The following is a 23,577-nucleotide window of genomic DNA, read 5'->3' as shown; positions in this document are numbered from 1 at the left end:
CTACTTATAGAGAGATATCTAGCCATAAGTCACCAGCACTGATGCACTGCAGGGCAGAGATATTCAACGTTCTATATTTGTTTCTATTATTAACTGAACTACTTTGGGGATCTGCTAATGGGCGCTGCATCTGTGTGAGTGGATCTTAACTTTTTACGGGCAGCTTGTTGACCTGCTGCACACATACCCAGACACAGAGGCACGGCTGCATTTACCGGTTCTTGGGGGAGAGCTTCAAAGCATAGACCAGAAGTTCTCTTAGTTTATCTGAGGCATGAAACGCGCTACTCTGATAAGCAGACGCTCAGCTCTGCTCGCCTCAACTCTGTTCTGCTCTGCGCTACTTACGCAGCAAGCCAACGAACCGTAAAGTAGCCCGGACAGTGGCAGACAGACGGACGAAGCGTGTTGCGCCCAGTTTGCCGGCTGGGGCAAGATTAGAGCAAACGCTGGCGTCTCTGAGTGCGTTGCCATTGTTTGTTGCGTTAATTGATAAACATATAAAAAAACGAAAAACAAAGGCAAAGTCTCAGCTCCTCTGCTCTTGCTTTGCGTTTGTCTTTAATATAATTTTCATTTATTTTCTTCTTCTTCTTCTGCTCGTATTCTCTCTCATCTCATAAACGCATGGGTGCAGTATTCAGTGTTCAGTATTTAGATCAACTGCTTGATACGCTTGAATGTCTAAAGTGCTTTCGATCGAGTACGAAATCCCACAGGTTCGTGACTCAATGTGCACGTGGATGTTATGTTACCTAAGCGCATTTCGCACTCAGCTCTTAAATTGGCACGTTACTGAGTTTCGTTTCTCTTGGACACATTCATTAGCGCATATTAGTCGAATATTTTTGTAACTCTTATGTAATGGCCGAAAGAGAAATCTGTAATAACTTTTAAGCATGTGTACATTGTGAAGAGAAGCAATTAATTATCTGCTTTATATATTTGCAATTACTACTATCATGTTGTCTATAAACTATATATATTCCTAATCAATAATGAGTTTATCTTGCAAGTCTTATGCATCAAAGTCTCTTGTTATTTTATCATTTAGCAGGATATGCACAAAGAGCAAGTTCTCATATAAAAATGGCAAGGTTTTTCCAGGTATCTTGAGTTGGCTGAAACTAAAGAAAAATGGAAATTCGAAAGTTAAGCTACTTTAGTGCATGATTTCCATACGAAGAGTATATGAAATTCGGCTTGAATTTCTTGCTTTCTTCTTGCTTTTGTTTTCCTTTAAAGCAATCCTTAACTTTAGTTTATGTGCTCGAGACATATGGAAGCAGCGGATGTGACTTAAAATGCCAACTCACTAGGGAAGTTGATAAACAGAAAAGCTATTTACAATTTTATTGTGCACTGTAACGATATTTTATGGTTGCTTCCGTTAAAACCAAAATACTAAATAGTAATTATACTAATAAAATAATAAGTAAAAAATTTACTTATATTTTCAAACGAACTACAACAAAATATTGCCCGATTATAGATTCTGATTAGTTCAATTATTTATTAATCAGGTATTCAAATTAAATCAACGTAGTTGATTCATCATCTTAAACCGAACAAAGGTTAGGCTAAGTGTGTGGGTTGTGCGTTGCCATTGTTCGACTATTTCTATAGCCAACGACAACGTACTTTATTCGCACAGGTTAGGTCAGGTGAGCAGCTAAGCAGGTGATGCACTGAGTCAGCTGTATATAGCACTGAGTTATGACTCAGCCGACGTGTAATTGTTTTTATAGTTTAAAGCCATCTACTACATGTCGCTTAGAACTTACACGATTTAATTGGATCTAATTGCTTATAAAAATGTTCAATTATCCATTTCCAACGGAGCTGATAAAGCAAATGCCGCCTTCGCTTGATTCGCTCCAGTTCTGCACGAAAAGCTGCTACAATTCGCTAATTGCATTGCAATCTATGTCGGAAATTGCAGTTCGCAGTTCGCAGTTCGCAGATTGTATGTCGCCCACCGTTGTCGATAAGAAGCCAACTATCTATGCAGCCAGCCAGCCAGCCAGAGAACCCAATAAGAATCGAGTGACAAAATGCTTGATATGAAGAGCATTTACCCCCCTTTTGCTGTTTGTGCTTGCACATGAATATTTTTGATTGTTTGCTTGTTTGTTTGTTTGTCGTTTGCACGGCAGACAAACAGTCGCCTGATTGCTGCTCGAAATTGCATAAATATTTGACATGAGGTCGAGTTGAGAATTTGTGGGTAAGGCATTTCCTCGAGTGCTCTGACAGAGACTTTCCATTATGAGAAACGGAGCCAGTTGCGTAGTCAGCACGCTCATCCCAAATAAAACATCAACATTGAAAAATTCCAAGTAAATGTCAACTTATGAAAGTGATTGAGGCAAAGAATCTTATAAAATTCTTCCATTTACCAATTTAATTCCTTTTTTTCCACAAGTTGTTTACTATATAATCTATATTGCACTTCCTACCAGCCGTCATTTATTTGACTTAGTATTATTTGAGAAATAGATTAGATTAGATTAGCTATTTACTCTAAGTAAATGGTCTATATAATATTTGTTTATAATTCGAAATCGATTAGGAACTCCCTTTTGCTTGAAAAGTTAGTTGAAAATATTATTCTTCAGGTGGTACTTCACACTAGTTATCAGTTCTTTGACCAAGGTTGTGGCTAATAATATTAATTATATATAGTGATTAGATAAGTTTCAGATTTAAAATGCATAGGAACTTTAGTGCAGAGTGTCTAGAAAATGAAAGCCCTCTACACTTCCGCTACTTGGATGATAGCCCTCTGAATAAGTACTCGAATATATGTACATATATGTGTATATATTTATTTGGGACGAGCTTCCTGTCTACGTCAACAGTAAATAAGCTTAATATGATAAATTACCTCAAAAGATAATCACTTTAATTACACACTAGAACAACAAGGCATTAAGTATCTCACAGATACATTTATGTGCGTGTCTCTCAATTTAGCGATTGCTGAGTAGCTGAAACAAATGCAAGCTATGCGTTGTTGACAAATCAAATTCCAACGCACAGCCAAACATTGATAAGCAGAAAGAGTAAGAGGAAGAGAGAGAGAGAGTGAGGGAAAGAGAGATAGTGAGTCTGAAGGGGAGTATCTGACAGATACAGATGCAAATGAGCGCAACAGCACAAAATCTAATAAGCGGCAATCGACTTAAGTAGCAAATTGCTCAATCAAATTGGGTCAGGGGGCGTCGCTGCGTTGGTCCAATGCAAAGATTGGAAAAAACAAGCGACGACAATTGTATCTCAATCTTGAAAATCGTCAAATTGGCTGCTGACTGTACAATTAGCATGAAAAAGCTAATATTTCGTGGAATCTCAAAATGCTTATGAATCACTTTTTCTTTTTGCTGGCGAACTGGTCAAACCGGTGACCAGGCAGCAGCAGCAGCAGCAGCAGCAGCAGCATCGGCATCTTCATTAAGTCAATTTCAATTGCTATATATATAGACACATATAGAAGAAGAGTCTGTAGTAGTTGCGTTTATTTGTCTCAGTGCGCGATTAATTAACAAAAGACCTGAGGCTATAAGCTATAACCCAATTAGCTTCAATTAACTAGCATATATAGAATGTATCTATATATAAATATATATGTATAAATATCTAGATGTAGTTGGCACTTCGCCCACACAACTCAAGACACTTCCGTCTCGCATTTGGACCAGCTGCAAAATTTGAGACTGATCTTTGGAAATGTTTGCCGTGCTAAATGGCATTAGTCCAGCCCGAAAGACGCTTCATGCATGGCTTGATCGCTTTCATCACTAGCTTTGTCTGTCCGTCGTGCGTGGTAATCAAAAAGAAAGTCGTCGCATTGATTAATTCGATTTGGTGTGCATTAAATTTCACTTTTCTTTTTGCCACCCATTAGCAAGTACAAGAAATGTGCATTTCACAGACTTCAAAAACTGACCCACATTCGTTAACGATCAAGATCTATCTATATAATATATATACATAAATATATATTTAGAATATTGTATGCAGAGTCTCATTTGTTGACTCTGTTATGTATTTGGCATTGGCCATGCCTAGATTGCCAGGCCAGACCTTGGCATCCCGGCTTAATCGGCGCACAGCCCATCAATTTGTATAGATTAAGAGAGAGATGCTGCGGGCCCAAATTTCAGATAAGCACCAAGGCGCCTGGCTGTGGCACTGCAGCTGGCTGCATCCTTCAGTATGTCCAGTTCTGGGAATCCGAGTGTAATGCAATGCCCAAAGTTTTTTTTTTTTTTTAAGATTCTGTAGATATTCTGCACGCAAGTGCTGAGCACATAAATTATGTTTAGTTTAATATGTTAAATTTTGTGTGCCTTCAGCTGATGTCATGTGCCAGGATCGGGTTGAAAATTGTGTTTGCCCTCAGTCAGTTAGGGGCTGTCAGTGGCCTTGACAACTTGTGGGGCAACTTATTTACTTACACATATGAAGCATGATAAGTTGTGACACGACATGACCTGGCCCATTGTTGCATGCAGCAGAGCAGCAAACAAAAGGCGTGGCTCAAATTACACATGACACACAACACAACGAGCAGGCGGTAAGCAGCACAAGGAGAATTCTCAACGACTTTAGATAAGAAGAGCATGAATATGAAATACCCGCACTTTACGACCACTTCATGGGCATTTATATATATGTAATATATTTATATTAGATTCTATTTATAGTTACACATTGCTACAGAAATAAGTTCCTTATGTTGAGGTTTGAGTTACGCAGTTTTCTATATTTTCTCAGATATTTTTCACACTTTTTATATTGAGTTTTTATTCTATAATTTATAAGTTTTCAGTTATATTTATAAACTATTATATAACTACTAAATCTGTCCTAAATTGTAGAAATTTATTTTATGAAGTTTCTGACAGCGTTTAAGTAACTTAGAGTCGGGCATTCTAAGTCTAGACCGCCTGTTCTTCCTTCAAGGTGTGCTCTAGCCTGTTGACTAGCTAAAAGTGTTCAGGCTGAGGCGTGGCTGGCATTTAGATTTCAAATGTTTTTGGCATAAGAAATGCATTTGTATGCAAAAGCCGCCCCCAAACACGCTGCGCAGAAGAAGGCATCGTCAAGGAAACGACGAATATTATTAAATTTTTGCCCTGTCGCTCAGCTCCGCCCCATTCGCATCCTGCGCTCTTAATTTATTGTGTTTCCTGTTGTTGGGTACTCGCTGGAGGCTGCACAGGCAGGGAGAGAATTGAGTAGGGAATGAGCATGATGAAGGATGCGATGGCTTCTGTTGATGTAATAAACATTTGCTGCTTATTGTGGCTGGCCTTAGACGCAATTAGCGAGGGTCGCCCACAACGTCGCGTTTGTCAATTAACCAAGTTATGACAGCATGCGATATATATATATGTATATATAACTAAGTTAAGCTCTATATATGCACAGCTATATAGTCTGTACCGTTAAATGCGTTACTTTCGCATCTCGAAGTCAATTAAATTCGTTCAGTGAACCCGTACAAGTTGCCTTTTACGCCGTTCGGCTGGAAATGTTGGACTTGACGCCATAATTATGGCCAGCCATTCATAGCCAAGTGCAGCAAAAATCACGGCAATTAATTGCAATTTATTGTGTCCAGACCGCCCATTGAATGCAAAAATCTTCGGTTATATTGTCAAAATTGTGAATTGCGAATTGTGAAAGCAACAAATTGCACTTTGAGCATTTCATTGCTTTTGGCTGCCAATTTGCTGGCCAAATGCAGTTTATTGATTTCTGGCTTTTACAACAGCACAAACGAATTGCAAAATCATATTATGTCACATTTGGGCTGGTCAATAGGCATATTAATTAATAGCCACTTGTGCACCATTTCTATTGACTGACTTTATTGACGTTTCAGATTCACTATGTTTATTGATGGCTCGAATGTCAATATGATTTTTGGTATTGTATTATTAAACAAATATTGAATGTTATTATTGTTTGAGTGTAGGTGGAAACACTCGTGGCAAACCACACACCACAAACCATTCACAATAAGTCAATTAGAGCCATTGCCAAAGCCAAAACTTGTTATTTCAAATCTCTTTTCGTCTTAGCTACGAATTGTATCAATACAATTAGTCGAATTGTTGAGATGTACATAAAAATCAAAATCTGAAATCATAACTCGAAGAATTTGCTAGTTGGAGATATGTAATTTTCTATATAGATCAGTGTAAGATACTCAAGTATTAATTTTATTTCACTTTTTATGTATAATGGCTTAAACAGTGCCAGCACCTAAACTGTGGAAAATATGCCACGGCCTAAATAAGAGTAGCTATGATGTAGCCAGCATATCTTATTGATATTGAACTGTCAAGCGTGTCTCTCTTTAGTCATTCCCTAGTAGATGAGGATATCCAAGTCTATATATCAAGATTCTAGCTTCAAAAGCAGCGAAATACTTTCACACGAACAACAAAAAAAATATACACTTTCACTTTGGGATTAAAAAAAAAAAAAAAAAAACTTTGTGAATAAATTTATATATTGAACACAAAAGATACAGTAAAAATACTGCAAACCACAAAAATCAGTTTATTTTTGACAAAAAACTTTATTATAAATTTAACAAAAAAAATATTTCAAATTGTATGCTGCAAGTGAAACTCCTTGAACTTAGTTCAGTATAAATTTTATTATATTTATACTATATTATATAGTAAGCTTATAGTAAGAATTTCTCGTTTATCGATATTATAAAACATTTACATTACTCATGCCAAGCTAAACACAAGTTTTGGTTCATTAATAATAAACACAAGCAAAGTGTTTGTTCGCTTTAGTCAAGGTAACGAACTAACCACAATTACTTAATATATATATAAATTGTGGTCTGCGTGTGTGGGCATATAAAGAAAAAGTACAAAAAAACAACATCATTAAAATAAATTTGCTTTCATTTTGAGAACTTGTGTGCCTTAATCAAAAATTGTTTGCACTTTCAATTTGCGTAGCTAGACGCATATGCGTATCTGTAAGATACATTGTTGCTCGTCCGCTTAATTGGCAAAATTTGCAACAACAACGGGAGCAAAATGAACAACCACAAAATGAAACAACGACCTTGTTGTGGCTTTGACTTTGTCTGGGCGAGGCGAGGATCGAGCTCTGCCTGTTCAGCTGTAGAATGCTAAAGCCTAAACCATTTTTCCGCTTCGAGTATCGATTTCACTACAACAACCACAAGCTTCCAAGTCTGCATGTGTGTGTGAGTGTGTGTGTGTGTGTGTGTGTGTGTGTGTGTGTGTGTGTGTGTGTGTGTGTGTGTGTGTATTGAAAAACTAGTTGTGCTTAATTGCCAGCCAAGTGATGACAAGTGCGTCGGTTTGGCCATCTGTTGGCTGTCTCTTCACCAAGCGAGTCGAGCTCTCGACTTGCATGATTTATAGGAAAAGCGTGTTTCGGTCTGAGCTGCTGGGAAAGTTTTGATGCAGTCAATCCGCATGCCTATTGTCCCCAAAGTGCGGTTCAATGTCACAATGCATTAGAGAGCTAGACTTGCCTCACATTAATGGATTATTAATTGGTCGAGCGACCCAGACCAACGGAAATCCCTAACCCTTCGCAAGCAGCTTAGCTGTACTCAGTCTGTCTACATTTCATTTCGTTTCATTTCATGCTAATTATTATTGGCTTATCTTTGAAACTAATTCGAAATATTTCTTCTGTACTTTTCAGGTAAGCCACACGAGATGCTTCCTCTTTAAAGCACACGGCGTGAGTCACTCGAGCCATTTCCTGGCATTCATTATCATAACTGTGCCTAATCCTGACTATCTTTTGCAAATATTTTCGCATGCATGCAAAACTTTTCCTATTGTTCGCGAACTGGAGCGTCAAAATTGTGTCAGCTTTCGCTCTGAGCGAGCAGCGGAAGTAAAAGCAAACAGTCCTTATCAAATATAATCGCAGTTGTATTCTGTTGCCAAGCTCTTGGGCAAATAGTAGAACAAAGAACTATATTTTTGTGCCTTTAATAGATTCGTCATCCATTTTTTGGTTACTTGTTACTTGGTTAACTGCCCGTGTTTTGAGCCAAACAGCATATGGTAAATACACACTTGGCATACATTTTCGTCTGGCTAGTAGTGGCTAAAACTAAGCCAGTTAAATGCATAAAACTACGAAATACTCTAGAAATACTTTAGAAATTAGCTACGCAAAAGAAATTGACTCATGTTGGTATTCAATTTCTATTTATTTTAACTAAGTTAACTAATCTTTGTATATATTATTTAATTACTTTAATTACAAACAAGTATGAAAGCTGACCAATAATTGTCAACAAAACGTCAACAGAAAGTCACCTCTGAGAAGCTAGAACTGTGCTGGATATAGTAATTCTCGCTCCGCTGTGGATGTATTCAAAAACTCTTAATACTTTATCAAACATAACAAGCTTAGCCATGATGAAAGCCCCTTGTCACTGGTTTGGTATTCAGACAGGCAGCCTATAAACTCTTTTTCAACTCGTGAACGAGTGTATAAATGAAATATTTCGCTAACTTCTTATTCTATGTTAACTCTACAAGCTATTTAGCTTTTCAGCTACTTTTATATTCCAAGTTTTCAATGCATCTTGAAAACTTCAATTGTGCAAGTATTTCATTTGCGAAAGCAAAAAAATAAATCAATACCAAAAGTAGCAGCAGCAGTTCCTATTCAACGCACAGAACTAGTGTCAGCAAAATATTTCATTGGTCAGCTTTTTGAAGTGGGGAAAGTGTGAAGTAAAGGGTTTGGCCTTGTGCAAATTGAGATTCAGATACAGATACATCTACAGCTCCAGCTACAGCTACGCATTGCTGCGGGGTCTTTGACTTTGGCTGTAATACTTTCAAGGCTTGCCAAAAATGTGTTGGCCCAAAAGCGACAAGTCGACCAAAAATGGTCAAGGCAACTACCACTATGATTTAATGGCCAACAGTCATCGCCGAGGCATATTAATGAGCACTGGAAATGACTTGGCAAAGCGTAATTTATGCGTGTGGAGAATTCTAATTGAATTCAAACAAAAACTCTTTCTATTCTCCACTAAATTGTTGCCAAAGTTTTTCCAGCAATTGAGTGAAAAAATCGATAACTTTATCCTTTCAACTTTAGTCATAGATATGCAATTCCAAGTGGGGGCGTGACGCACATTGGATATGGTAATAAGTAATTAGTTATACCAGCAGCACAAACAAAGAACACGAAACTCTAGCAGCAAAGGGGGCGTGGCTGCGGGCGAACTACCAGTCGACAGAAAGGAAAACTGTCAAACATTGATTATTGATATGGAAACTCGCCAACTTTCAACGGCCTGGCCATATGTGCGCCACGTCCATAGTCAGCGCAGAGTACTGAGAAATCTGTATATATCCTTCGGCCTGGCTTCCGCTTTGCTTTCTTTCTTACATTTAGCGAACAATGAAAATCCCATGAGGCGAGTGCGTTTCTCAAGGATCGTTGACCACATAAAACGCCGTTATGGGCAACCACAATGCCCAGAGAACGCTAGTGCAACAAAGACACAAAGCTACACAAAGTAAAGTAGCGTCCAGATACATTCAGCATTCTTGCCACATGCACTTTATTTCCATTTTTGGCACAAACTGCAACTGGAATCGTTGGCAGCTCGCTTATAAACAGTATACATAGTCTGTATATACTTTTATATATATATTTGTGTGTGTGTGTTACCAATGCCACAAGGGCCAGGCTCGGACATTACCAAGAAACGAGCAATCAAGTCCAAAAATGGACGCAACAATGTTGATGCAACTTGCAACATGCAGCGCGCTTTGTGCGTAATGTTTATGCTATAATAATAAATTGCAAGTGAACGAACTCCAGACAAACAATTTGGCTCGACTCGAGCAAGTCGTGAACAGCTGCCAACATGCTTGCAACTTCATGTTAAATTTAGCCTGATGACAAAATAAATTTGTACACATTGAAGACAAAAGAAAATTGACAATGCTGCGGCTTACTCTTTGACTGGAAATTCACTTACAAAAAGCTTACTAAAACATATACGAAATGTTGTAATATTTTGCATTTTAATATAAATATTTTAAAATATATTTTTAAATTACAAATAGAATATCTATTAAGTACAAGGTGTTGGGTAGATGTCAGAATAATTTATCTTTTCTTATATGTATTCTTATAAATATCTCTACACTTGCTTACATTTATTCTACATTATTTTCCATTGTACACTTCCACTTATTTTTCTTTATATACTTCTTTATAATTGAAATTATATTTCGTGGAATTTCCATCAGTTTTTCTAAACCTCTTACTTGATCTTCCATGAACTTGATGCACTCGCTGATTCTGATTACTTCAATCTTGTGCTCCAAGGTCATGGATTATTGTTTATACATGGTAGAAAATTATATATTTATTTTCATTAAGTATGCATGTTTCTATATCTATCAAATATGTATAAGCATATGTCGTTGTCAAGCCAAGACTGAGCTTCTTTCAGCGTAGCTTAGAACAACTTTTACACCTTATTTTGGGATAATTCCAAGTGTTGTTGCCGACTACGCATTATTCATTTTTTGTGTATATTCCATACGAAATTGAAAATCGAAATAAATAATCTTTTAGTATTATGACGCAAGCGTTGCGACACTTATGGCACAACGACCTCTCTGTGTCTGCAACCCAATTCAAGTTTCATTTGCTACGGCGCCAGCTGTATAAATCATGCACTAAATCTGAAGACGGAACTGAATCTTGTCTCTATTGTACCAGAGAGAAAGAGAGAGGCAACGGGAGGCGACGACAGAGCCCGCAATGCAATTTACGCCGATTAAGATTTATTTCAGCAATCTGTCAGTCAGTCATTCAGTCAGCCAGTCAGTTGGTCAGTCAATCAGTTGCATTATAATAACGCAAATGTTGCCAGGCGCATATAAATTTGTTTACAGTTAATGCATTTCCTATATACTCAGATTCTGGAACAGCTGTCATAAACTACATGAATTATGTATGCGAAAAATGTCGCTGATTGAAATCAGTAATGCGACTTATAGAGAGGGAGATAAAGAACAAAAGGCTAAGGCGACATAGAAATTGCTGAATCTTCTGCTTGTGCATATAATATGATTCAGCTGATCAGCTCAATATATAGCTAATGCAGGTGGGTTGGCGTTTAGATGTGGCAACAAGTCCATAAACCACACGCTCGTTCTTGCCTTTGCCTTAAAAGTGTAAATGCAATTATGGCTAGCTTGGAGCTAACTTGTTGACCTTTTTGGCTCCGGCAGCCCACAAGTGAACACGCCTTTAATTGCCGTTGTTGTTCTTGTCTGCACTTTTTATATCAAATTGCGGTTTTATGACTTAATGGTGTTGGTGGTCCAAAGCTGTGATAATTAAAGTAAAGTAGAAAACTAGTTTTAGTGCGTCTAGTCCGGGCCTTATCTATTAAAGAACTCAATATGTGGCATGTCAGGTTCATTTGCTTTGCTTTTATGTACGTCGGGGTAGATAAAGCGTAGACAAAGTAAACAAAGCAACTGGCAAGGGGGCGAGCAGGAGCTGTAAGTGCAGCTACACAGCTAGCCATATATCGATATATATATGTATATATATATAAAAAAACATAGATATTTAACTGATTGCACAGGTATCGTGGAGAGTATCAGACACAATGGCAAATGCTTAAAGCCGTTGCCAATGTTTGCTTTTTATCTATAGGCAACAGCAAAATGAAAAAGAGGTAAGAGCGTGGCAGTCGGGTATAACCAGCTGCATAATACACGCTTGCAGAACGTTCAAGTTTAAGCCGTGACATATTTATCTGAGTTCGTTAGGTGACATTTATTTTGTTTTCCAGAAACTCCTGTCACATTATGAGCGAGAATTAGAATGACGACGATGATAGACAGCAATGAGTTAGCGAGTTTGACCATATTGAGCGCTACCTGAGCCTAGGCTTAACTTGACAAACACTTCATAAAAACCAACCACAGCGGGTGTGAAAATTCACGGCTTAACTCACGTCTCTACCTGTGCCAGCTACAGGACACACACACACACACGCAGAGATCAAGGTGCACGCAGTGGGCGGTAGTTGACAGGCACTTGCCAAAATTCTCATTGTTAAGAATGTGCTAAGTGCCGAGCGCATTTGAAATGCCGACACTTAGCTGACCTTGCTGTCAAAAAACTTGACTAGTTGCAACTATTTAATGCAGGTCCTTGTGACTGAAGTGTCGCTGCGTGGGCTCCCGAACTACGCCCGATAGATAGGCCGAGCCAACAACCGACCAACCGACCGCCCGCCCGTTGCGCTCCACTCGAAACGAGCTGAAATTTTTTTTGCTGTTTTTCAATCTATTTGCTGTTGCCACCCGCTGTGGCTTTGTTGTTTGTCCCTGGCCGAGGCAGGTGCAGTCCAGCGTACCTGGCCAAACATACCTATGCATATGCCTTTTTGATTTTGCACAATGCCAATATCTAGCATTCATTCGGAGATAATACAGATGCAGCGATTCATAAATAATCTGTGATGATTTGTAGTTTTTCCATTGAACGCCGCACATTTGTTTAGGCCAACCAAATATCTGTGCATTGGCAATTGTTTACCTACTGAGAATAATGAGTTTTTGCAGGTATGCAATTACAGCCAACAGGAAGTTGCCTTTGAAATGCAGTGAACCACAGCAAAAGCAGACTTATTTTACTAAAGGGAAAAGTATTTCACATGTGAGTAATGTTAAAGAATGTTACTAAGGGATGCCTTGGACTTACCTTTATAGAGTTCATTGAAATCTACACTTGGAGAAAAATCAAGCTGCTCTTACTTGAAAGTTGTTGAGGCAAAATTTATTTATAACAGTTCCATTTCTGTTCTGCATCCACTGAAATCCATTTCTCTCATTGTATGTATTTATATATATATATATATATAGCAAAATATATATCTAATCTGTTAAGAAAATCCATTTTCCTAATAGAAAATCTTTTATTTATAACAAATTTTCAACAAATTTGAAATTAAATATGCAACAGTCCCCTTTCTAGACAGCGGCGTCGGCACAGTGGCGTACATAAAAATAAGGTCATGGCTGCAGCTTGTGCTGTATACGATTTATTTGAACTCTGCTTGCCGTTTGTAACGGTACCAGAGAAGGTGGGTGCCTCAGACGCCTCGGAGGCGCCTGTCAACAGCTACGGCTATTGATTTATACAAATTGTTGCATTCACCTAAAATACACAAAAAAGAACCAGAGAAGAGCATAATTTATGCTCAGCCTGCAACAGGCAACAAGCAACCGACTCCTCGAGGCAATTAATTTGCTCTGAGTGCAACAAAGGAAACTCGTAGAGTGCAGCTAAAATAATGCAGTTGCAGCAGACATGGACGTGGCTCTATATTTAGCCGCCTCTAATTGAAAGCAAATGCAAAAGGCCCTTCGTCTGGCCCATTGCATTTGCCCCACAAATAAACACAGCCAGAAGAGTGCCCACAGCGAAGTGGGAATATGCTTATTGCTGCACACACAAAAAAAGTAAACAAGAGTTTTTTAAAATTTTAACTACATATTTTTAAGAGAATTTTTTAGATTATTGTTTTATGAATTTGAATTTTTTAAAATAACAAAGAAATTTTATAAACTTCAAATTTCATTGCTTGAATTTGATGTTCATGCTTCATACCTCTCAGATTTTGTAGATCTACAATTTGCAATACAAATTTGCATTCTTTAGATACCTTTCATATTAGACAAAGCAGAATTTGATAAAGAAATTAATTTTTGCTTTTCAGTTCATTTGGATTTCCAGCAGATCATTTTTCCATCACCAATAACTTATGAACAAGATTAATAGATTTCGCTCAGTGTAGTGAGTCCCCCCTTTTGGCTGACACTTGCAAACAAAGCGCTGCCTGTTCTGTTCTATGCCTCATTTAAAACTGAAAACAGAAAAGAACTTGCAACATTTTGCAGCGCTTTTTCGTGGCACTCGTCTGGCTACATGCTGCGGCAACACTGTATTATGTTAGGGCCACGCCCACTGATCCCACGACTGGTTATGACACATTTATTACAGGCTGCTAATGAGCTAGTCTAACGAAGCTGGACAGCTGCCCTACCCTAACCCAGAACCCCATTGTGCCTGAGAATTGGACCACACGCGCTGACCTTTTGTGCTGTCTGATCATAATCTGGAGTTGAGCTGGAAATTGAAAGTCAATAGATGACGAACAAAACACTTTAAAGATCTCCTTCGTACAGGTGGAGCTACAGTTGACAGTCGACAACTCACACACACACAGAGTCAGAGAATCGCTGAGCCACTCCTTCAGTTGGGTTGAGTGCATTTCAGCTTAATGCCGGAAATCTGAGCGCCTCCGAAAAGCCCACAATTGTTTCAGCGATGCGGCTCAAGTGCTTTTCACGCCATTCAAACAAAGCGGCTTTTGTGGCTGAGGCCTCAAGCTGCTGTTGCTGCTGCTGGTGGTGGTGGTGGTGGTGGTGCAGGCCATAGCTGTAGCCACTGCCGCCACCACTACCACAGTACTAACAAATCGTGAGACGTGACGTCCTTTCATGGCCTGCGGGCGCGCTCTCGAGTTACAATTTGATTTCTGATTCTTTTTACTGGATGTCGTGTTGTTGGGGCTCTCGGCTGTTGTTGCTTCTGACTGCATCGTGTCTGCTGTTATTTATACAAGCAAGCCGTCTGCCAGCTTATAAATAATTCAGACAGCACCCCATCGTGTCCCACAGCAATAGTGCTGCAGCCCTTTGCGAGTCTGAACTTTGACAGTCTTTCCATCAATATCAATCAGCCCAGCCAAGCAGTTGTAACAATCTTGTCCAGCTTCAGGCCAGCTAAGCCCGTACTATCTATGTCTGCGACTTTTAATTGCATTTTCACCTGTGCTCCTTGATTAACGGCATCGAATTGAGCTCAAGAGAAACGTGAAAATCATGCAACATGCTGTGAAAAACCGCCAACACCACGCGCTGAAGAGGATGCCACAAGGCGATGCTATCTGTGCCACTTACAGCTTGCGTTTAACCCAAATTCAAGATGTTGTTTTGCAGTTATTGTTAGCGCTGTGTGCGGGTGTCAGCTGGGAGGGAGAAGTAGTAGCTGACAGTTGCTACGTTGCGTGGCTTGTTGCAATTGTGCTGCAACTGAATGTTGCATGAATTGGCTTGACTAAAGCTGCGCGATTTGCCAACTGAAAATGCAGGTGAAAGGCAATTTGTGCTACTGTCGACCAATTTGTTAGCGTTGAGCAGATAAGCACATAACACGATCTAACACGAGAGGCAGATTGAGTGAGATTGAATGAGATTGAATGAGATTTTAAGACTCGTTTTTATGGGTCCTAATAAGAGTGAATGCATCATTTCATGAGCATCAAAGATTATGATAATAGTATATATTCCTATATAAAATTAAGTTTGTAATAATTTAGCTTTAGAAAGGCACAAATAATATATAAGGAAGACAGATCTCTGAAGTTCATTTTTTAAATATATATAAATAACATAAATATATAGTTGCTTGAAAAATCAATATGAATCGAACTTTGCTTTCATTTAATATGAGAACTCTGCTTCAGAATTCTGTTCAGTGAGGCCTTTTGAATGTTCTTCAAATATTTATTGGTCAGCGCGGAATAATCTGTTGAATTTATAAGGCAGCTGCCGCATACCCTCTCTCTCAAAATAACATATGTTTTACTTCTGGCAACTCTCAGTGATTTTTAAAACTTTTAAAAATGGATTTGAGGCAGAGAAGTGACATTTTCAAATATATTAACTACATTTAAATATCCTAATGTTTTAAGTGCGTCAAAAATGTGTTATCTGTTACCTTTTTAAAGCTGCCTAGACCCTATCAGAGATGCAGCGTCCGATTTTATATACTGATTCAATATGTTTAAATAAGCTGGAGAAAAGTATAGTATAGTTCAGTAAAGCATAATGTTGTTTAGTCTAGCATATATTAGTTAAGCATAGTCTTGTCTAGTATCGCATAGTATAGTCTGAACCAAAATTATATTGACCTGTACCTGCAAGTCCTTATTATCTTATAAGTTGTTCTACCTTTATCAAACCCTTATGATAGCTAACTTACTCTTGCTTCAGCTGCATTTAAATTAAATACTTTATGCACAATCTCATATCCATAAATATTTATTTTATAAAATGGTTTATTTATATTGGCGATTGAATTAAAAATTGTTTAACTAAGAAGCTGCCCCCGATTGCCTGCTCCAGCAAATGCAAACAATTTAATTGAATTGTGATGTGCGATGCTCAGATGTGTTATGCCATAAAACATATACATAAGTATATATATATATATAAATATATATGTATAGACATACATATATGCATACATAAGAGTGTGTGTGTGTGTATGTACTTTCCTTGTTGTTTGATTTTTTTTTTTTTAATTTTTATTGCGTTGCGTTTCGCTGGGTTTCGGGTTTTGATAAAACGCTTGGCGTTGCCCTCAGCCAAAACAATTGAAAATGTTTCTTGATTATTCAATTATGCGCAGGCACAAAGTTGGAAAACTTCAAACTGAGTTTCGAGCAAACTGTGTACACAATGTAAATTTTGGAATATAGAAAATGTTGTGTGTCTTAAGACTTTGTCTGTTTCATTCCTTTTCGAATTCAACGTTGTCTTCGTCTTCGTCTTGTTTATCAATTAGGCACACATCAATTTTCGTTTTTCGAATATGTTCACGAGATGCATTCGTAATGCATTCGCCATATATCCGTGAGTCGTGTGGCCCTTTTCTACTCAGCAACTCCAACTGCAACGTCTCCCTCCACTGCCGTCTCTGGGCGCTAGGCCACTAATCTGTTTATGGAGCTTGGCAGCTTTTGGTGTAATATTTATGCCCTGCTTTAGAGGATTCTATTAATATTTTGATGCACTGCCGCGGCAGGGCCCCGCGTGCAACTTTACCGTGAAGTGTTACAAAATTTATAGAGCTCCGCTGCCGGCGACTTACCCCAAATGGAGCATTTCTAATTGAGTTAAACATTTTTTCGTTGGCATATCATAATTTTTCGAACATTTCAGCATTAATATTGAATGCCTTTGGCCATGATTAAGAAATGCTTTGCGCTCCCCTATTCCACTTACCCTCCAGCGCTCTCTCTCTGCTCCCCATCGCATTCACATTTTTCATCATTCAAATGGAAAATATTCAAATTGAAAGTCTTGTATTGAGTGCCATTTTAATTGGCCTTTCGTAACCATTCGGAATACAACTAGAGAATATATTTATATAAATGTGTATTTATATGGGCACAGTTTGTCAATTGGCTCAGCCATCAAATTCTCAATTTTGTCACCAGCTCAAGTATCACATCGTATTTTTTTAATGTCGATTTCAGAATAATATTCATTTTTTATGACAACGCGAGTTATAAATATAAATTTTATTTGCTGCTGTTGATTGTTATACGAGAGAGGGAGCGGGAGATTGAGATCGAGGAGCTTGACTCCATTCCTAGGCTCAGACAAGTGGCAAGTGATGGCTGCCGCGCTTCATGAGATTTGCATGTGAAATCAATTGAGATTCATCCGTTGATCTGCGGGCTGAGTGATAGTAAAAGTCACACTGATGCTTGTCCAATCATGTACAGGAAACACTGCTAGCGAGTTGTTGACACAAACCATCCTGCTGCATACAAATAATCCTGGGCATCATCATCATCATCATCATCATTCGTCGGCAACATCATTGACATCAAAGAGCGCGACGACACGAGTTCGTCAAAACGTCAAAAAGCGCGTCTAGGGCTCAGTTTTGCTTTTACTCGTTTGGATTTTTATATTTAGACCTTCAATTTCATCTACATGACCGGAGACGCTGATGGACGCGCGCCTAGACAACGCCTCGTTCTGGCCTTATAGACAGCTTCCTCACTCTCACTCTCCGCCTCTGTCTGTGACCCTGTTGCAACATATGTTTATGCCTTGAGCTCAGCTCGAAGCGCAGCATGTGATAATTTCCCGCTGTTTGCCTCTGATTGTGTGTCTGCGTGTGTGTTTGTTGTGTTCTAGTTTTAATGATTTTCCACTACAAAAGGTCCTTGTATCGCCTCCTGGCGCCGCTTGCTCGCCCTTAACTCTTGTGCTGCATTTACGACTTCTCATTTCGTATTCGCCATGTTGTTAACCCTTGTTGACAGATTTCATATAGTATGCATAGCGGCATTTCTATTTGGGTTTTATGACTGCATATGTTTGCAGGCTTTAACAGTGTTATCAAGCGTCGCTTATCAAATTGATAACACACTTTGCACCTATTTTAAAAGATACCACAAGCCACAACACACAGCAACTAGTCATCGAGCATTAAAATAATAAATCCTCAAAATAAAATGTTCCGTAAATCGAAAGAAAAACTATAATTAATTTACTTTGATCTCTGATATACTTGCTCATCGATAATATTTATGTGCAAATGCCTCCTATTTCTGACTAGCAAGAAGCTCATTAGTCTTTGCAGCTATCAATCACTCCAGTGTTTTGTTTGGGTTAATTAGTTTCTCAAGAGCCTACAACGTTTTTGGGATATCCCGAAGGGCAATTGTTGCATTTTGTCTGCAAGTCATTAACATTGCTCTTAAGACATTGATTGCTCACTGCCTTCAAGCATATGGGTCTACATAGATCTTTTACTAGTTTCATTCCCAAGAACACATTTTTTATATCAGGAATGAAATTACGCCAAACCAAACAAGCTGTTCGTGCCAAATGGACTTTCTAAACAATATGCGATATTTATTGGCGGAATTTGCAAAATTATCGAATTCCTTAAATACACATTCATTATTAATACAATAGAGCATGTGAAATATGGCCAGCATCGACAGATGTTAACAATTTGTTATTTAACTTCGGGGAAGATTACCTTAATTGTATACTTATATGTCAACTTATAGTTATACTTAAATGTATACTTATACTTAGCTTAAAGGCATACTCATACTTATACTTATGCTTATACTCATACTCATACTCAGACTCATACTCATACTCATACTTATACTTATACTTATACTTAAACTAATACTTATACTTATACTTATACTTATACTTATACTTATACTTATACTTATACTTATACTTATACTTATACTTATACTTATACTTATACTTATACTTATACTTATACTTATACTTATACTTATACTTATACTTATACTTATACTTATACTTATACTTATACTTATACTTATACTTATACTTATACTTATACTTATACTTATACTTATACTTATACTTATACGTATACTTATACTTATACTTATACTCATACTCATACTCATACTCATACTCATACTTATACTTATACTTATACTTATACTTATACTTATATTTATACTTATACTTATACTTATACTTATACTTATACTTATACTCATACTCATACTCATACTCATACTCATACCATACTCATACTCATACTCATACTTATACTTATACTTATACTTATACTTATACTTATACTTATACTTATACTTATACTTATACTTATACTTATACTTATACTTATACTTATACTTATACTTATACTTATACTTATACTTATACTTATACTTATACTTATACTTATACTTATACTTATACTTATACTTATACTTATACTTATACTTATACTTATACTTATACTTATACTTATACTTATACTTATACTTATACTTATACTTATACTTATACTTATACATATACTTATACTTATACTTATACTTATACTTATACTTATACTTATACTTATACTTATACTTATACTTATACTTATACTTACACGGATTCCATTACTCATTCTTATCCCTTTTTTAAGCGCGTTTCATACCATTTTAATAATATACAGCTCTTCAGAGACAAGACTTGAGTTATGTAAAATTGATTAGCCTTCGCTTGAGTACCGTTCATCATGGTCATGCTTAACAGTTCTTAATGCTGGCATCCTTAATGGCGTCTTGCACTGACAAGGCCAACAACAAAAAAGTACCTAAGAAGAGGCAAAATATCTGCTTATAAGCAAAAAGAATTCAATTTGCGAGCTCGTCGTGCATTGTGCGTTAAACGTTCCGTGTTATAAAAATATATTTAAAACAAGAACAAGTAAAACCCGATGGTCTGCGTCACATCGAAGCTTCATTACACTAGTCGAAATGTTTTTATAAAGCATATTGATTCCAATTCGCATGTATAAGAGATATATCAAAGGATGCGACAAATCCTTGTAGACATAACAGAAGATATATGCATATATATTTATATATATAGATTAGAAGAGAGAATTCATTCAGATTTTATAACTAGTAAACCCAATCGATATGGAATAATTCTTATAAAAATGCTCGTAATAAAGAGATAAAAAAGCACAATAATGATTTATGTCCCCATTTGCCAAGACTAAATATACTTCATGAGATCGTGTTAGTGCATTCCAAGGTTTATGATGTCAATAATAATACCATTTCGAAAGGGTATTAAAAATGTTGTTTTTAAATACATTTTGGGCGGCGTGTAAAACAAAAAGCCCTGACGCGTGTGACATTTGGAAAGCGTCTCTGACTTTGTGCATGTTGAGAAACCGTTGATGGTGATGCTGCGACATCTTGGCTGGCTCTCTCCAGAGGTCTGGACTTAGCAGCAGTGGCTAAAATTGAAAAATGTTTTCTTTTTTTGGAGTCCCCCAAATGCTGAGTCTTATTGTAATTTTTGTTTATTTTTTGTTTTCATTCTGCTGCCAAGTGAGAGGCCACTTGTGCGTGTGTGTAAGCCCACGCATGTGCGAAATGTCTTAAGATGTATCCGCAAGATACAAATGTCCAAAACGTACTGAAGCTAATGCTGATGCTGATGCTGATGCTGCTGCATGTCTGACAACTGCGCTGTCTGCTGGTCTGCATTAATTAGACATGTTTTCACGTTACAACAAAAGTTCTTTAACAATATATGTATATATATATATATATATAGATAGATATATATGTATTCTGTGTAGACCTAAATCTGTATCGCGCATACTTAATTTATGAACTTGCTAATTTTAGCGCTGCTCATGGCCACATATCACACATCAGTCATCAGACAGTTAGGCAGATGCTTGTCGAGTCGCTGCTGCTGCTCAGTCCTCGCTGCATATCCATCAGATGCTCACACATGTGCTTTGTACATTGTTGCATCTTATCGGGCATCTGTCCAGCTACGTTCGCTTGTGGGCTAGTAGTAAACACGTTAAATGATTATCAGACTGTTGGCATTTTTCTTTGCTTTTAATTATGGGCTCAAGTTGTCAGCATTTGCGCTTGAAACTTAAGCCCATTTAAGGCACCTTTCAGTCAGGGCCAGAGTGTTTCACTCACAGCGGATTTGTCATTGTCGTTGTCTCTATTGTTGTAGCGAACTGGGTGTGCCCCCTCCATATAGACCACAGATACATGCCCGACACAAATGTTGAACAATGTGTTTTTAGCCCAATTACAAATGTTTGACTGGTAATGATTTTTGGCATATTTATACTTACATTTTCTTTCTGTTTCTATCCATCTGCTTGCAGCACACATTGGTGACTATTTTCCTGCCCTTAATGAGTTTTCAACTCACACTGTGATACGCCCCCAAGTGCAACATGGACGCACTAAGCGCGCCCTGCAGAGCACTCTGGATGCAACGGTGAGTACGACTCGATGTTGGTTACAAATTATAATTACGAAAGCTAAACGGGCAGGGGTCAACTCACATAGCAGCGTGAAACGCCCAGCGACTATCTTTAATTCACCAGAAGATCCTAAGGTAAAATTAGAGAGCAAAGCACAGCTAAAAGCTCCACAAATGACTTAACAAATGCCAAAATAAGCGAAAGCCACAAAAAAGTGGAGAAATTTAGCTAAGCAAAAATGAAATGGGAGTAAGAGAGAAGCAGGGGAGAAGCAAGCTATAATCGAACAGATAAGCTAAGAATGAGAAGCTAAATAGCTAACAAAAGCATAATCAAAAGTTTGGAAGAGTAAATATCTAATTTAGGGGCAAAGTAAGAAGTAAAGAGAGAAGCCAAGCGAGAAGCAAAATAAGAAATAAAGTAAAATACAAAGAAGCAAAGATGAGAAGTAAAAAGTGAGTAGCAAAGTGAAAAGCAAAGCATGAAGAAAAGTAAAAAATAGAGTAAGATACAAAGTGAGAAGCAAAGAGAGAAGCAAAGAGTGAAGCAAAAGGAGAATCAAAGCCAATAGAAAAGCGAAAAGCAAAGTAGTAGCAGAGATGCAAAATGAGTAGCAAAATGAGAAGCAATGAGAGAATCAAAGCAAGAAGAAAAGTAAGAAATCAAGGGAGAAGCAAAGAGAGAAGCAAAGCGGGAAGCAAAGCGAGAAGCATAGTAAAGAACACAGTGAGAAGCAAAGTGAGGAGCAAAAATAAGTATCAAATTGAAAAGCAAAGGGAGAAGCAAAACAAGAACCAAAGTGAGAAACAAAGTGAGAAGCAAAGCGTGAAGCAAAGCCAAATCAAAGCGAGAAGCAAAGTGATGAACATAGTGAAGCTAAAAGCGAGGAGGTAGAAGAAAAGCGAGAAGCAAAGTAAGGAATAAAAGTTAGAAGCAAAGTGAGAAGCAAAGCGAGAAGCAACACAAGACGTAAAGAAGACTCAAAGACAGAGGACATCGAGAAGCTAAAGGCAAAGCAAAAAGCTGTTAATAGGATTACAACTAAAGCGTGTCTATATTCCACAGCTGATGGAGAGTTTTGGTAGAGTTTACGTAACTAGGTTTTCATAATTAAGCAATTTCGGCAGCCTTTTAAAATACCACAACATTGAGTGACCGTTGACACGAACTTAGCTCGTTGCACGACGCTTGTAATTAGCCCGGACTGATAAAATAAAAAAGCCTACTCGCCTAAGTGAATAAAAGTTAGCCGAACAGCCAACAAAATTAAGCAAAAATGTGAAGCGAATAATTTGACATGCCAGTGGCTGTGCGAGCCGCTGGCTGTGCGGGCCGCTGGGTGTGGCAGGCGCAACAGAAACAGAAACGAGAAAGAAAAACGGGAACCAGCTAACAAAACCCTTTTTAATTAGTTTCCACGAGCGACCAAAGGAACGGCCCGGCGCGCCATGGGGCGCAGAATTTTACACGTTCGCACCTAGAAATTGTTTGCGTGAGCGGCGCTTGGGCTTTGGCGTTGGCTGTGGCTTGGGCCTGTGTGTCCGCTTTTTGCGTGCGAGAGTTGTATTAAATGTAGAGCAGAGCATTGGAATATTGAAATCTCTTTAAAGCTTGCTTTAACCTTGCTATCTGCTCTTTCAGGATGGCCTGCACGCGCCGCAGTTAACACTGCTGTACACGCATCAAGGACAGCGCATCCAAATCGAACTGCAGCGCAACGATCGCCTACTGCCCGACGCCCACTTCCTGCGGTATCAGAACGCCAGCAATCGGGCGGATGGCGCCGCTGGCTACGTGGTGCGCAAGTTTACCAAGACTGACGTTGATTTATGTCATTATCAGGTGAGCAGGCACTGAAAGTTGTTGCTT

General features: G+C 38.1%; 1 protein-coding gene across 1 annotated transcript in view; it reads left to right on the top strand.

Annotated features, from left to right (window-relative positions):
- Window positions 1-23,577, top strand: part of LOC111595681 (disintegrin and metalloproteinase domain-containing protein 12) — a 37,533-nt gene that overhangs the window by 7,546 nt on the left and 6,410 nt on the right. Inside the window, exons 2-3 of the mRNA XM_023309519.2 lie at window positions 21,607-21,722; window positions 23,350-23,550. Coding sequence (XP_023165287.2) covers window positions 21,607-21,722; window positions 23,350-23,550 — 317 coding nt within the window. The remainder of the gene's footprint in view (window positions 1-21,606; window positions 21,723-23,349; window positions 23,551-23,577) is intronic.

The sequence above is a fragment of the Drosophila hydei genome, unplaced genomic scaffold (genome assembly GCF_003285905.1).
Source record: "Drosophila hydei strain 15085-1641.00,03,60 unplaced genomic scaffold, DhydRS2 tig00008119-arrow-pilon, whole genome shotgun sequence".
NCBI lineage: Eukaryota > Metazoa > Arthropoda > Insecta > Diptera > Drosophilidae > Drosophila > Drosophila hydei.
This window is presented reverse-complemented; position numbering and strand designations above follow the sequence as displayed.